This window comes from Aspergillus wentii (assembly GCF_001890725.1).
Source record: "Aspergillus wentii DTO 134E9 unplaced genomic scaffold ASPWEscaffold_9, whole genome shotgun sequence".
Taxonomy (NCBI): domain Eukaryota; kingdom Fungi; phylum Ascomycota; class Eurotiomycetes; order Eurotiales; family Aspergillaceae; genus Aspergillus; species Aspergillus wentii.
In genome coordinates this window covers 1,785,940-1,801,469 of record NW_024467840.1, presented here as the reverse complement: position 1 = coordinate 1,801,469, position 15,530 = coordinate 1,785,940, and the positions used below count along the sequence as shown (strand labels likewise).

The window sequence follows — 15,530 nt, the reverse complement described above, 5'->3', positions numbered from 1 at the left end:
GCGGAGGCGGTGGGTGGTCGGGCCGCCACAAATACCCCTATTAATCTATATTAATTAAATTAATAAAAGAAGTAGCTTAAAGAGCTTTAAGCCTAGTCTCTATCCTCTATTATAGTAGAAATAGTATTTAAAAAGGTGATAAAGGAGATAGCAGTTATAATATAAAGTATAGTCCTACTTTAATAAGAACTCTATTAGCTTTAGGCTTTAAAAATATATTAAAAAAAGAAGAAGCTTTATAATATTATATTTAGAATAGAGGAAATTTAACTAGCCTTTAAGTAGCTTTAAAAATAATAAAGAGAGAGAGAGAAGTAGAACTAGGTCTATTATTAGGACTAAAGCTATAGTATACTACATACTATAGTAATTATAATTAAGAAGGTTATAACTAGTTAAAATGCCCTATTAAATAGTTATTCTTTTATTTCTTAATATATTACATTTATATAGGTATAAAAAGCTTTAAAATAAGACTGTATTTCATTAGAATCATGGGTGTGGAGTTAGCCACCACCTGCCACGCAGCTCAGTGTCCTGCACAGCTTGGTGTCCGATTACGTTATATTAAATTCTTTATTAATAAAGGTATTAAGTATTTTATTATATTTTTCTATTATAAATTAGATTATCTTATTTTATATTCTCTTTACCTTATAATTAGTATTTATAGTATTTTATAAGTTTTCTCAATCCTTTATAATACCTTAAGATAGTTATTTACTTAATATATTTTATTTACTTAATATATTTTATTTACTTTAAGGAGGTTTACTTTAAGGAGATTTACTTTAAATAATTAAGATTAATATTTCTTTAAAAGCTATATTTTAGAAGGTTAAAATTTATACTTTAATTAATAATTAGTTAGCTTAAAGTATATCTATTATTTATTATTAGCTTTTAATCTATTAATATAGCTTATTTATATTATTCTAAGCTTCTAGTTATATAACTTACTTTATTATAAGTTTTAGCTATATTAGTCCCTTTATAGGAGGTTACTCCTTAAATATAAAGTTTATAATCTTTAAGATTTTAGAATCTCATAAATTACTAGGTCCTTTATCTATATTATTTTAACTCTAGGTTTAACTACTAGATAGTATTAGATATATTTTATTACTAATATCCTTATTATTTTAGTTAGATATAGCTAGATTATTTTATAATAGGGGGTTAGTTTAACTATTATATACATTTCTTAAAGCTATAGTAGTATATAAAAATTATAAATAATAGGCTATCTTCTATTTTTAGAGTAATTAGAATATAGGGATATATAGATGATATAATATTTATAATAGAGTAATATATATATAGCTTAATATAGAGACTAATTACTAAGTTACTATTATTATATATATATTTACTATATATTCCCTATATATGTTATATATAGGAGGTATCCCTTCGTCTGGTGTTTTGTTCATTTTAGCATATTTTGTAGCCTTGGCACTCCTGATTAGCCAGAAATTAGACTGCTTCCAGCAGAAAATTATTCTGCTATGCTTATTACCACTTTTAAAAACACTAGTATGTATACTAATATTTAAATTTACTGTAATAATAATAGCTTTATAGCTTAATATACCCCCTCCTTTATAGCTACTAGATACTAAGATAGTCCAGTATAATTATATTAAATTAGCTAATTAAGATCTAAAGAAAGAAGAGGAAAATACCTAGTTAAAAAAGCTCTCTATAGATAATTTAATTACTTAGATACCTAATCTAAAAACTATTAAATTTAATGCACTTAATATAAATACTCTTATACCTCTAAAGCTATTCCTTCCTCCTAGTCTTAATATAAATAGCCTACTATTACTTTTCCACCTATTTTTGCCTAATAATCTATAGGAATCTATAATATAGAATATAAATAACTATACTAAACTTTATTATAGCTATAGTGGCCTAGCTAAGTATTAAAGACTATAGTAACCTACTATAAAGAATAAGATAATAGTATTTCTTAGAGGTCTTATCTATATAGGAGTCTATAAAGAGCTATAAATTACCTTATATTAGTATTAGGATATTTTAAAGGGACTGCTATATATAATATTACTTTATATTAGCTTAATTTAATTTAAGTAAATAAAGAGATATCTATATATATTATATATAGAGCCAGTTAATACTCCTAGTTATCTTAATATTATTCTATCTTTCTACTAAAATAAGCTAATAATTGCTGATAAATACACCTTTAGGCTAGAGATAATTAGTAATATATAATAGTATAAACTAAATCTAATAATCTTATAATTCTAGGCTACTAGTAAGCAGTTTTATTAGCCTTCTTTAAAGATATTTATTAATAAGGTCATGATAAAATACTTTAGCTATTTATTATATACTTTTAAAATACCTAATAAGCCTATCCTATAGAGATATAAGCTTTTTATACTAATAGACTATAGTTATATTTATATATTTATACCTACTAGCTGCAGCTGCAGTCTTATTAAGATTATAAAATATAAAGACTTAATAATAATAGGATCTATAGTATATTAACTACTTAAAGCCCTGCTACTATAGCCTTAGTACTATATAATTTATCTTAATAATTACTTTACTAGTATTAGCCTATTTAAATTACTTTAAGATTAAGATATTAGTACCTATAGTACTACTTAGGCCTAGGGTAATAATTTTCCTAGCCTAATTAGATAATTAAAAGAATAAGGTATTAAAATAAGGTAGAATATACTTTATATAGTACCTAAGAATAATATTCTTTACTTTATATAGTAGGATAATAATATTATTACTAGCCTATTAACTATATATACTATTAATAAGATATCTAACCTTATTAAAAGAGAGAGGAAGTGTCTACTAAAGACTAGTATAAGTATAGTAATTACTAGAGTACCTTTTAGTAAGTAATTAAAAAAAAAGCTTAAAATTCTAACTCTAATTAGTAATTATAACCACTATATAGGTAGTATTAATATTATTAACTAGCTATATATAGAGTATATTACTTATTAGCTAATATTCTACTCTTAGTAGCCTCTTTTTTACTAGATTCTAGATACTATAGTTATTAATATATATAGAATATACTATATTTAGAGATAGAAGTAAAAGCTTCCTATCTTAAAGTAATTCTAGTTATACTAAAAGCTTTATTAAGAGCTATTTAAATATAGGAAGGATTCCCAGTATAATAAGTAAAAGAGCACTAAAATAGGCCTTCCTATATCCTAATTAGATACTTCCCTACCTTATATTTAAGTATAAAGGCTATTAAATAAGCAATCTTACTATATTTAATATTAATATAAGAATAAGCAGTTAAAGCTAGAGAGTTAAAAAACTTTAACCATTTTATTAACTATATAGGAGTATTTAACCTATAAAATACCTTTATATTATCCTCACTCTAGCTATTTATGTAATGAGGAATTCCACTCTCTTAATATTTAAATGATTTAAATTTTATATACTTTCTTATATAAATATATATAGCTAGTAGTATATTTATTAAAATATAGAAACAAGAGCTCTGCAGGCAGTAAACTCACTGACCAGCTAGATAATGGAGAGAGTTTGGTGGTCAAACTGCGGCGCCAAGCCATAAAAATACGCTAAAATGAACAAAACACCAGACGAAGGGATAGTTCTATAGGATTACCACCTATGTAAAGCCTGTATGGCAGAGCATGGGTACCAATAATGCAGTATCACCACCACCAGGCCTGACAATATAGGATAAAAAGAATAGCTTTTAACTAGTTTAATGAAGTTAGTGGTTAAAATCTCTGTCTCTAATAAATTGATGTGATTGTCCTCAGACCACGGCTGAGCGATACATTCTAGAGCTTCCGCTTTAGGATAAATTAGTCATGTGACACACGTGATGAAGCTGTGGTCTGAGGGACTGAGATAACATGGTGCGCAGTGTGGGTCTGCTGACAGAGGGATGATTAATGCTGTGCTCTCTTCATTAGTAAACACTTCACATAGAAGGCAGCAGTGCTGATGCTGATAAGGTCATAAGGATACATACTACCTACAGTAGATACTGCACAGTATTAGAAGTGGGGTAGTGATCCTACCCAGAAGCCTAATAGGTAGCTACCTACATAGTAGTAGATTACAGCGTCCGTGTATTACTATTAGTAACATGGATACCTACTACCTAGGTATCAAGGTAGGCTCAGTATATATGTATGACTGTATCATGCCTGACTGTCAGGCAACCCTCCATAACAGCTTTGACTCATCTGCCATCAGGCTTGAGGTAGCAGCAGACTTAGTGTCAGCATGACCAGTGATTCACTTACTTATCAACCTAGTCTAAATTCAATTCCTTAGCCCCTCTTAGAAGATAGTCTAGTGGATGGAGTACATCCATGCCCAAACACTGATGTAAATTTGGTTAGCAGTATTCGAAGACCTACCCACTATCCCCATGCCTGCACTCATAAATAACACCAGCATGTGGCATACATAGATAAGACTAAGAGCATCTTCCTAAAACATAGAGATCCCTCTCCCCTAAATTTATTATTTATCATAACCCCAACCCGCAAACTTTAAATGCTCTATAATATGATTAATTGATGATCCCTCAAGTTACTGTTTAAAATTATGTTAGATTTAGACTTTCAATACATAAACTATTACAGTGGTGTGCACATGGTAGCATGCCTTTACCGCCACACGCCACCCCGCAGTTTTGTTCCTATCAATGTTACAACTTACATCAGGTTAGACCACTGACGCATTGACTCATAGTTCACCTCCTCATCTTGGGATTTGCCAGGGGTCAATAGAACCATATTCCACACCTCATCTCTCCAGCCTAATACATATAAGTACCTGATGTCTGAAGTACTGGAGCATTCAGTTAAACTTACTATTCAGCCATTGTGAGCCTTATCGCCGAGACCTAAGCCATATCTGCCTATTGCCACTTAAGACAAAGAGGTGTCCCTGACAAATCACTTTCACGTGTGTTTTGCCAACATATGCTATCCCACTTCCATTGACTTCCATAAACAACATCCCATCAGCCTTTATCATCAACCATCATTCAGGGCCTATAATCACTGTTTTGCATACTGCAAACTGTGATATAATACTGCACATCCAAAATACCCCTCCCTCCCCACCACTCCCCTCCCCATTTTTTTCCTGTGCCTTTGCACCATCAGGATCTGGGAACAACGTTCCCTTCCAGATACAATGACCTCATTCTCTGCTACTTCACTGGGCCAAAGCCATAGAGTCAACATGAATCGCCTACCTTCGGTTTCCAGCCTCATGTCCCCGCCAGAGTCCAAACCTCTGGAGAGCTTTAACCCTGCACTTTCACCTTTTGCCATGTCACAGGAATCATCATTCAACAACGACATTAAATTACCCCCAATATCAGCTGATCGAAAGCGGACACAGTCTGAAATGGACTTGCCTTCGCCACCTGTTACTCCATACACGGGGAATAAGAAGAGAAAGCAAAGCGTTTCTGAGCACATTGAGAGCGATGCTGTTGGCTCCTCGAGAGACCCCGTTCTTTTCCCTCGCCACAATTCTGTAACTGATGTTGCCGCTGATGAGCCACTGTTTGGGCCCATGCTGCCACCCGCAGCAGAAGCACTGGTTGAACAACATATCAGTTCTCACATGGCAAGGTTTGAGAATAAGTTGAACAAGCCGACACGTGATGAGTACCTGTTGGCTCTTTCATGTGTGCCAATTGTTTCAGCGCAGTATAACCGCAACCCCAGAGCCTGGGCTAAAGAGGAGAGAGAAACCCTAGAGCGTCAGCTGGCCATGATGAATCGCTGTCACCCCAGAGCTCTAGAGGCAAAGTTGAAGAAAATCGCGCCAGCCCCGGCAAAAAGGGCAGTTACTGCCCAACCACGTGTGCAACGAAATTCTAGAGTTAAGCGTACACCAAAATCTACTCCAAAGCAGAAGGCTGTCGACTCTTTTGACTTACCTCCACCATCGAGCTCGAAACCACCTCGAGCCTTAGGCACAAACCGGGATGACACTGATTACAACTCCCTAAAGGACTTTTCGCCTCCATTGGAGACACTTGGTGGCAATGCGAAGGCATTAAAAGCAGACTGGAAAGGACAGATGTTAGATTTGAGCAATGATCCAGATCGGCATTTGCTCTGCTCAGCTGAAACCAATCTTGCTGCCACCTTAAGGCTTTCATGCGCAACATATTTGTGCAGCAAACGTCGCATTTTTGAAGCTCGTGTCAGGGCATTGAATGTTGGGAAAGAATTTCGCAAAACAGATGCTCAGCAAGCTTGCAAGATTGACGTAAACAAAGCCAGCAAACTCTGGACCGCATATGAGCGGGTTGGTTGGTTTAAACCTGAACTTTTTCAACACTTTCGGAGATGATCGTATAAGGATACCAAATTGGCTGGGAATGTTACCATGAACTTCCATCATGATTTTTTATTTTGCTTCCTATTTTTTTTTTTTTTTTTGCGAGTGAAGTTTTTTTCAATGCTACGCATGCTTTTTCCAGCTTGCTTGCATCTTGTGATGATTAGTCTTCTCTCTTTACAGTCAGATATTGTACCTGGCTCTTATGTTAGTTATATCCTTTCCCAGCATAGCAGGCCTATGCTTACCAGTTGGTCATAGTAATGCGTTTTCAGGGGTTAAACTTCAGTGTTGTGGTTTCATAACTGGCCTTCCCTGTTTGTTTGTCCTTCTTATCTTTAGTTAGTGCATGGTGACCGTCTCCTTCTGAACTCCAGTGGAGAATTTTTTGGTCACCACTACTTTCAGTTACTTGGCTTTTAACATGGACAACCGGTGCATCTCCTAATGTCAAATTCTGAACGATGGTTGGTAAATTCTAGTCACTTTTTTTAGGATCATTCAATCACCTGCATGGGTGGGATGGAATGGGAGATTTGGCGGATTATTTTCAATGATCATCCACTAAGCCCAGAGGTAAACAAGGAAAGGTAACACCAACCTAGATACTTTGAAGACGGTTAGTACTAGTACTGATTATTGGATTAGATTTCCCAGACCGTTTTTATTAATTTCCAACCTTATGCTCCCTGAGTCAATTGTTCCCTGCACGCATTAGTAATAAACATACATCTTTTGTTACTACCCAAGTTAGCCCACCATTATGTGGGTACCCCCCCATGTATCAGTCACTTACTTATGGCAAGTTAATTTACTATAATTTTCCACAGCTACCACTTATCTTGTTAGATAGATAGGTGAAGGCAATGTGTGATTACAGTAGAGGGGTATAAAGAATAGGTGACCTAATTACCTACTGTAGGAAGGTATAATATATAAAGAAAGGAAAAGGAAACAAGTAACTAGGGTAGTTAATGTATAATTTAATACAACAAGGATAACAGTTAACCTAGATAAAATGGGATGGAATACTCCATACATAAAATAGAGGGAAAATTACTAGTTTCCGCGAGACGGACGGAGTAGCTAGGTAGAAATTAGTGGAATATGTGCTACCAAATAGTACTCCGTAGTCTACTATTAAATAACCATCACGCCCTCGCCACCTGGAGGACTTCCCAAGCCAGAGCCTAGAAGTCATATTCCCTCGCAGTACAACATACCAAATAATCGCAATAAACATTTTCTCGTTATTTTTATATTTTAACCCCAGAATATCACAGCACTGGAGTCATGCCTCAAACAGAGGTAACCGGTGTTGAATCTTTTGATGAACAGGACCGCGGGAGGGAAATGGATGGGGATAAAAAGCCTAAGAGCAGGAGGCCAGCCAGTGAGAAGTCTCTCGCAAGCTGCTAATTTTTTATTTTTTTTCTGCTTGGAAACTCACAGTAGAAAATTTAGATACTGCTTTTCGACAACAACGCTTGAAAGCCTGGCAGTAGGTCTTCAATCTCGAGAATTTCTATATTATTTCCAAACTGACAGCAATTCGAACAGACCAATTTTGACACCCAAAAGCGTATTGCCTCTATTTTTCGTCGCTGGGATAATATTTGCTCCCATTGGGGGGCTTCTGATATGGGCAAGCTCACAGGTAAGCTTCCTCCCCTATCTGGCTTACTTGGCTCTAATATAACAACAAAAGGTACAAGAATTAGTAATAGATTACACTGAATGCGCCCAGAAAGCACCCGTGACCCATGAAGAGCAGATTCGCAATAACTTCGAATCCTCTTTCAGATCTTCAAAGGAACCTAAATTTCCGACCTGGCAGCGCAGCACCCGAAATGATACGAATGCAACTATTTGCACCTTATCGTTCTACATCCCAGAAGATATTGGACCGCCTGTGTTTATGTACTACCGTCTTACCAACTTTTACCAAAATCACCGAAGATATGTACAATCTTTGGACTTGGATCAACTGAAGGGGAAAGCTGTTGACAATGCTACAATTAATGGGAGCGCCTGCGATCCGCTTACTGTTGACCCGATAACAAACAAAGCATATTATCCTTGTGGCTTGATTGCAAACTCCCTTTTCAATGATTCAATCAATAGCCCAGTGCTTTCAGGCGCCAATGATGGCGCACAATATGTCATGACAAAAAAAGGTATTGCCTGGGAAAGTGACAGGGAACTTATCAAGAAAACACAATACCAATCAGGGCAGGTTGTGCCACCACCGAACTGGCAGAAACGGTTCCCACATGGCTATTCTGACAAGAACCTTTCTGATATCCATGAGGACGAAGATTTCATGGTTTGGATGAGAACTGCAGGATTACCAGCCTTCAGCAAGCTTTCTGGGAGAAATGACACCATGGCCATGGCATCGGGCACTTACCAGCTGGAAATTGAAGACCGTATGTTTGATGTTATCATCTATGGAGGCCGCGAGCTAAACAAGATCCAGATTTCCCTGTAACTGAGTACGGCGGTACAAAATCCATTCTTATATCTACCCGCACCGTCATTGGGGGCAAAAACCCTTTTATGGGAATTGCCTATGTTGTTGTCGGTGGACTCTGTGTTGTGCTTGGAGCTGTATTTACGGTTGCACACTTATTTAGGCCCAGGTATGAAAGCTAAATGGCACTCCCCTGTCCTCCTTTTGAACGTCGACTCACTCTGTCCAGGAAACTTGGCGATCACACCTATTTAACGTGGAATACGGAGCAAGACAGTACAGTTGTTGCAACAGGGAGAGAACCTAGATTTGGGTCACACAATCCCTGAGTTTGCCACTGTACTCCTAATTCTCTTGCTGTATGTCCTGTGTTATGTACCCCTAGATTTCTCTATCTTGCCAAACTTCCGCTACTGCCGCGTGGATTAGAAAATGGTTAACCACGGCCGATCTGGTCTGGCTTAGGAGTCATTCGTACATGGAGTTATTCAATTTTTAATGTGCTGCTATTGAAATGTACCCATACATTCTTCAATTCCTTTTCCATGCCAGGATAAGTGTTGGTTTATTATGGATGGACAGCAACTAGTGGTTGGTTTCCAAACAAAATTCATTTTCGACTGGACATTGCCTCGATCCCTTGCCAGAGAATGCCGGTGGCGCACAACATTCCTGGTACTGAAAATTGCGCATGAAGCTGATCGCATTCTGCGTAGCTACTGGCAACGATTTCCTTGGTTTAATACCTAACAATAGCCGTTTCCTGCGGGAAACTGACATCTCTGGACCAAGAGTGACGATATGTTTCGACTTGGGGGCCTTCAGCTTCTTTTCATCCTGACAATCGCCACCATCCAGTGTCAACACACGGTATCTGGCCACCATGCTCGTGCATTCTGCGCCACTCATGCGCCCAATGATCGGCTAAAAGCGGCACATAAACATTTGAGCGCAGATGAGATGAATCAGTATGTTGTTGGTCATGAAAGCAGAGAGCGCGTGACTCCGATTGAAATAGAGACATGGTTTCACATCGTGAGTAGTGAGGAGGAATCTGAAATAGTCACGGATGGCATGATTAATGAGCAGGTTAGTGGTATTTCGCTGGCGGCGACTTTGAATTTGACCAACAAAACTCATTTCTGACCACCCCAAGCTCTCTTACCTGCAAAATGCATATGAGAATGTCACAATATCTTATCGACTTGAAGGTATCACTCGGTCAGTCAACAACACCTGGGCGCACAATGCGGATGATCTGGGAATGAAAGCCGCACTTCGCCGGGGAAGCTATAGTACTCTCAATGTTTATTTTCAAACCAATCTCCAGGCATCCCATGGTGCAGGAGCCCGAGCTGTCAATCCCGAAAACAAACGCAATTCTCATGTTTCGAATCAATTATCCTCCAGTGTATTGGGATTCTGTACCTTGCCTGATCCCAGTGTTAATGCAAGCAGCCCTCGAAGTGCTTACGTCAAAGATGGTTGCAATGTGCTTGCTAAAACGATGCCTGGGGGATCGTTAATGCACTATAATCGGGGTGGCACTGCAATCCATGAAATCGGTCACTGGAATGGCCTTCTTCACACATTTGAGGGAGAGTCTTGTTCACCAGATAATCCCGGTGATTATATTGCAGACACCCCAGTCCAATCTATACCCACAGATGGATGTCCTGCTCGCAAAAATTCATGTCCAGATTCTCCTGGTCTGGATGCAATCCATAATTTCATGGATTATTCCTCTGATGAGTGTTATGAGACTTTCACCCCTGGTCAAATGAAGAGGATGAGAGGTATGTGGTCATCCATGAGGGAGGGCAAATAATATATATAATATAATTTTACAGTGAATTTCAGTCAGTCAATGGGTTCCTACTACTCATATATTGCATTGAACTAAGCTTAGAGGATTCTTTTCGTTCTTCCCCTCCCATAAAACATGTCATAAATTATACCAAGATATATACCAGTGTCGATAATGGTAGCTATCTAGAGGATGCAAATGTAGTATTCTCGTGTCAAATTTTCTTGATTCACAATTTATTATTATACATACTCAGGGAAATGAACCATCCCTTAATTCAAGCAACACCACGCCCCCCACCCCGACTAGAAAAAGAGTAAATCCAATAACCTGATACCACCAGCTATCAAGTCTGTTCACCGTTTACGCTTCTTACCGCGGTCGTCATCATCCAAGCCACCTTCTCGGTCTTTCTTTTTAGCCTTCGTCTCAAGTTCATCCCAGTCCTCTCCACTCTCCTCGTCAGCGCTGAAATCCTCACTAGCGTCAGCACTAGCATCATCGTCAAATTCACTGTCGTCCTCCGAGCTTTCATCTGCTGCAGCTAGCTCAGATTCAGAAAGCTCGAAAGCAGATTCTTCGTCTCCTGAACCGTCTTCGGAGTCTGACTCTGCTGCCAAAAACGACCAACCTCCATCGGCAAAAAATCCATACGGATCGCTCACTACTGTTTTCATGATTGTAGTCCAGTTCAGATTGAGGGGGCCTTCTGTGTATGCGATGTCGACAGAATCAAGCCAGTCCTTGACCCCCTCCAAAGCTTCGACAGGGATTGTGTTGATATGGACAGGAGGTCTGTGAAAATCCTTGAACACAAAGACGAGGTCGAAATTCTTGAGTCCGAACTATAGCAAAGGGGGTTAGCAATAGACACAATATACTTCCATTGCGGTAAATTTACCTGCACTCTCTCCAAATGCGCAATTTCAATCTCGTTCAGAGTAATGGCAAGGAAAGGCGGCTCCGTCAATTGAACAAGGGCATCAGTCGTCGGCTGTATCAGAACATTAGACCGATTTGGAACACCAGTGAACCCAATTTCTCTGAAGGGGATATCGACATCAACGCCTTCATCCTTTCCAGCGTCGGCGATTTTCTCAGCAAAAGCTTTGAACTCCCGGTCTAATGCCGCCCTTCGGCGCCTCTCCTCTTGCTCCGCTTCAAATTCCTCTTCATCTCCATAGCGATGCTTGCGCCTGCGATTCCCAGTTTCGTCAAACTGCATTTCAGTGGCTTCCCTGTAGAATTGCACATCTCTCGTCTTCCTCTTTCCAATCATGATTGGTGTTTTGAGATGAACATGAATGAGCACGATCAACTCATGGGCGCAAGGTTGGAAAAAAAGGTGTTTCACATTGCTGAAAAGAACATCGACATGCTCATTACGGAATGGCGACATATAACGAAGACCATTTTGGTGTATTTCAACTTCTCCTGGGACACGTTTTCCATCAAGCGGTGGTCGAAGATAAACGTCAGGAAGCTTCACAGGACGACGATCTAAGTACAAGTCAGTAGACATTCCTAGAACCTCTGAGGATTGTTACGTACTTCTGATTTCGACGAGCTTATCTTGTTCAACCACATCTTCCATTTCTTTCTTCTCCTGCTCTCGTCTCAATGCGTTTTTTCGAAGCTCCGTAATATCCTGTGCGACTTGAGCAAGTCGACCGTTATCCTTGGATCTTAAAGTCAAGTTCCGCAAGAAATGTGCCGATAAATCCTCAAAAGGTTGATCATCTTTTCTACCGACTCCTTGGCCTGGGGAAAGAAAATTGATACGGAGATAAGCATACTCGCCCTCGTCACTTTTGCTAGCGTTCTTGATTGTGTTGATATGGAATGGTACCGGCCGACCCATGATAGGAACAATGATAGTCGAGGCTTTGTGATCAACGTAAACCGACAGATCTTTGACTTTTGTTGGTAGCTGGTTATCCCGCTTGTATGATTCAAACCGTTTGAACTTTTTTTGGGTGACGCCATTTTCATCTCCAGTAGTGCCAGCAAAGCGATCAAGTCCTTCTTTGGTCTTCTTTGTGGCTAGTTCTTTCTGGTGTTCACGACGACGAGCTTCTGCACCTTCATTAATTTGAGTTGGTCGCTCAGCTCGAAGTTTCGTCCGCGTCACATTCCTGCTCGCAATGGCGCTTGACTTGGCTTCTCTCTTCTCTTTGGCGGGTTTTTGAGGCTCTTCCTCATCTCCAAAATAGAAAGAAACTGAATCCATGTCAATACCGGCATCTTTGGTGAACACATGTGGACCATTTTCCCCAACACGAACAGTATCCGTGATAACCATTGAATACATAATGTTTTTCTTTTCCCTTGATCCTTGATCTTCAACGTCTGTCAATCCAACAGTTACTGAAAGAGTCATCCCGCTCTTCAATATTCTGTTGTTTTTCCCGTTCAACACCATATTCGCATCTCGAAGTTCAATGCCAATTCCAGCACCAATGCTTTTAACAAAATGAGTCTCCAGATCAGGCTTCTTAGCTCGAATTAGACCAATTGCTTTGTTGTACAAATCCTTCACGACAGTACCGTCGCGAATATCTTTCATGACTATTTCATGGACACTCAATAAGAAAGCATAGTTTGCTTCCTGAGCCTTGCTCGGGTCAACTAAATAGGTGCGAGCGATGATTGAACTGTATGTCTTGTACCGAATACCAAACCCCGCGATGATGATTCCTGGCTGAAGGTTGTTGTTATCAGATGTAGCTGTGATTTTCAGATCGTATTTGCCCCCGCTTTGGATCACAGGCCCATAAGCCCAGTCTATTTGCTGAGCGTCGAATTCCGCTGGTAATCTTGCTAACTTGTTGAAAAATTTCGCGTCATCAATCTTCGCGTCAATTCGCATTGTGAGTGATTTATGTGTCATCTGTTTTTCTTCGTCGAGTAAGCGCGACATTTCATCCACGAAGTACTCGGACATTAGTCCGCTGCAAGCCCTTGAGGCATTGCGTATAGAAACCTTCGGGGCATTAGTCACTCTGAATCCATAATATTCCCTTCTCAGACTCACCAGTTCATCAGTATCTTTCACCGAGAAAGCGGCAGATGAAAGAGCAGGCGTGATATCAACCTCTTCCACTTCCTTTGATACGTCTGCAAATGCGCGCTTCCACTCATCTGCAAAAGGACCACTCGCTGTGTCTTTTGGTAAGACACCAACTTTTTTCTTTCATTCATATATTCAAGTCAGTCTTTAACCATGTTATATTCTATGTGGCCGGAAAGGGCACTCACCCCAGCAGTTTTAATGACTTCCAAGCATTTCTCGAAGGACTTCATCTTCTGCTCTGGGTCCTTCGTTGTCACCAAAATTTCAACTGGGATCTTGCCGCCTTTGAGTGGGCTAAGATGTTTCGCTGCAATGAATGATACCGCGTTAGATCCCGGGCCCTACATTTGTATCGCTTAATATAGAATCACCTTTCTTAGCAGTGGTCACAACATAAACCATTTCAGTTGTGAATATCAAAAGTGTAGCTGGAAATTCATAGCCAAGAAGCCAGAACTAAATTTCCATACATTAGTATTTTAGTGTCCTGAAACAGTAAAAAATAATAGGGGAATTTAATATGAAACATACATGCATCGCGTTGTTCTTTTGGAATGAATTTGCTTCATCAGTCTTTCCCATCAGGACGACAATCGATCCCACCCCGCCAAATACGGCGTTGGTTGATCGCTTGTCTGCCTTCCATGCTGCATAAAAGCTAGATAGTCGATTGAAAAAGGTTGTTTTGTCAATCACTATTTCCTCAGCCATGGTGGGCTGTGTTTGGAGATGTGATTTTGACTCTTCTACCTGACAGTTCGAGAATTCTCACGTTTTCTCCAGAACTTAGCAGCAATTTCATAGAAGACTGAAGCACTTCAGTGCAAATGGTAGCCTGTAAATTATTGCTGCTAGATGGTAGAATACAATGAGAGCACATAAGTATGAAGTATGTTCCTAACAACAACAGGGAGGAAGCTAGATCTTTAAAAGCTGCAAACGCGAGAGCGGCGAAGCGCGTTCTCTGACCTGCACTTCTGGATTGACCTAACCCATAATTGGCAATGTTTGTAATGTTTGTTACTATACCAGCAGCCCGCACCGCCTTTCGAAGACACTACTCTACTCTGTACATTCCATTCGAAGTCCCACACCTGGGTCCCTATTAATTGATCAATTGACATCCTTTCTGAAGACGAAGGTATTTTTCGAATTACTGAGCTGTCTCGCAGAGCTATAGTCACTATTATAATTATTATTATGGTGATGATATATTTTTGACCAAGTCTTAACTACCCCATTTTATCTGTTTTTCATTTATCTATTTATTCATAAAAATAATAAAAAAAGCAAGTCTGTCTTTCTACCGTTTTGATGAAAATTGTCTGTTTACAAGCTGATTAGTTTGTAGTAATGTACTCTCGGGCCTCAAACTGATACCATGAATGCGACTCGACCCTTTAGATGTATATGCTACACATTCACATAACACTGGATTCCTGATGGAGAGTTTCCCCACCATTTATCTGTATAATGGCATCTGAAACAATTTTTACCATGAGGAACGAGAAGTGTGTCGATGACCATGTTCCTGATTGGGATTTTCAAGGCTCTTCTCCAAAAAATCCTCGCAATAATGCAGCAACTGGAGCATCTGCTGCTGGGGTTCGTGCTCTAAGTGCACAGTTTGTTTCGTTCTATTTTAGAGCCCCTGCGAAAGCATTTTTTCGCACTCGAGTTGAGTATGTAAATCACTTCCTTTGTTAGACAACTTGGATTGATTTATTATTCCAGTTACATGGTACCTTAGCCAGACTTGCCTTTGACAACCCTTGAACGTCAACTAATATACGTTTGTCTTGGTT

General features: G+C 38.9%; 4 protein-coding genes across 4 annotated transcripts; 3 read left to right on the top strand and 1 right to left on the bottom strand.

The window, feature by feature from the left end:
- Positions 1-5,208: 5,208 nt before the first annotated feature.
- Positions 5,209-6,384, top strand: ASPWEDRAFT_121489 (SWIRM domain-containing protein; the record flags this gene model as incomplete). The annotated part of the gene is made up of 1 exon (XM_040829085.1): positions 5,209-6,384. The coding sequence occupies one exon, from the start codon at positions 5,209-5,211 to the stop codon at positions 6,382-6,384; it is 1,176 nt and encodes a 391-aa protein (XP_040684421.1).
- A 1,281-nt stretch (positions 6,385-7,665) lies between these two features.
- Positions 7,666-9,174, top strand: ASPWEDRAFT_121391 (CDC50/LEM3 family protein; the record flags this gene model as incomplete). The annotated part of the gene is made up of 6 exons (XM_040829074.1): positions 7,666-7,765; positions 7,837-7,873; positions 7,933-8,029; positions 8,081-8,801; positions 8,852-9,014; positions 9,075-9,174. 6 exons carry the CDS (start codon positions 7,666-7,668, stop codon positions 9,172-9,174), a joined length of 1,218 nt encoding a protein of 405 aa, XP_040684420.1.
- A 472-nt stretch (positions 9,175-9,646) lies between these two features.
- On the top strand, positions 9,647-10,673 carry ASPWEDRAFT_120224 (zinc metalloprotease; the record flags this gene model as incomplete). Its single annotated transcript, XM_040828973.1, has 2 exons — positions 9,647-9,934; positions 10,002-10,673. 2 exons carry the CDS (start codon positions 9,647-9,649, stop codon positions 10,671-10,673), a joined length of 960 nt encoding a protein of 319 aa, XP_040684419.1.
- A 335-nt stretch (positions 10,674-11,008) lies between these two features.
- spt16 (chromatin-remodeling protein SPT16) lies at positions 11,009-14,436 on the bottom strand (the record flags this gene model as incomplete). Its single annotated transcript, XM_040839531.1, has 7 exons — positions 11,009-11,497; positions 11,554-12,176; positions 12,204-13,635; positions 13,687-13,842; positions 13,911-14,032; positions 14,097-14,181; positions 14,257-14,436. The coding sequence occupies 7 exons, from the start codon at positions 14,434-14,436 to the stop codon at positions 11,009-11,011; spliced, it is 3,087 nt and encodes a 1,028-aa protein (XP_040684418.1).
- Positions 14,437-15,530: the final 1,094 nt, after the last annotated feature.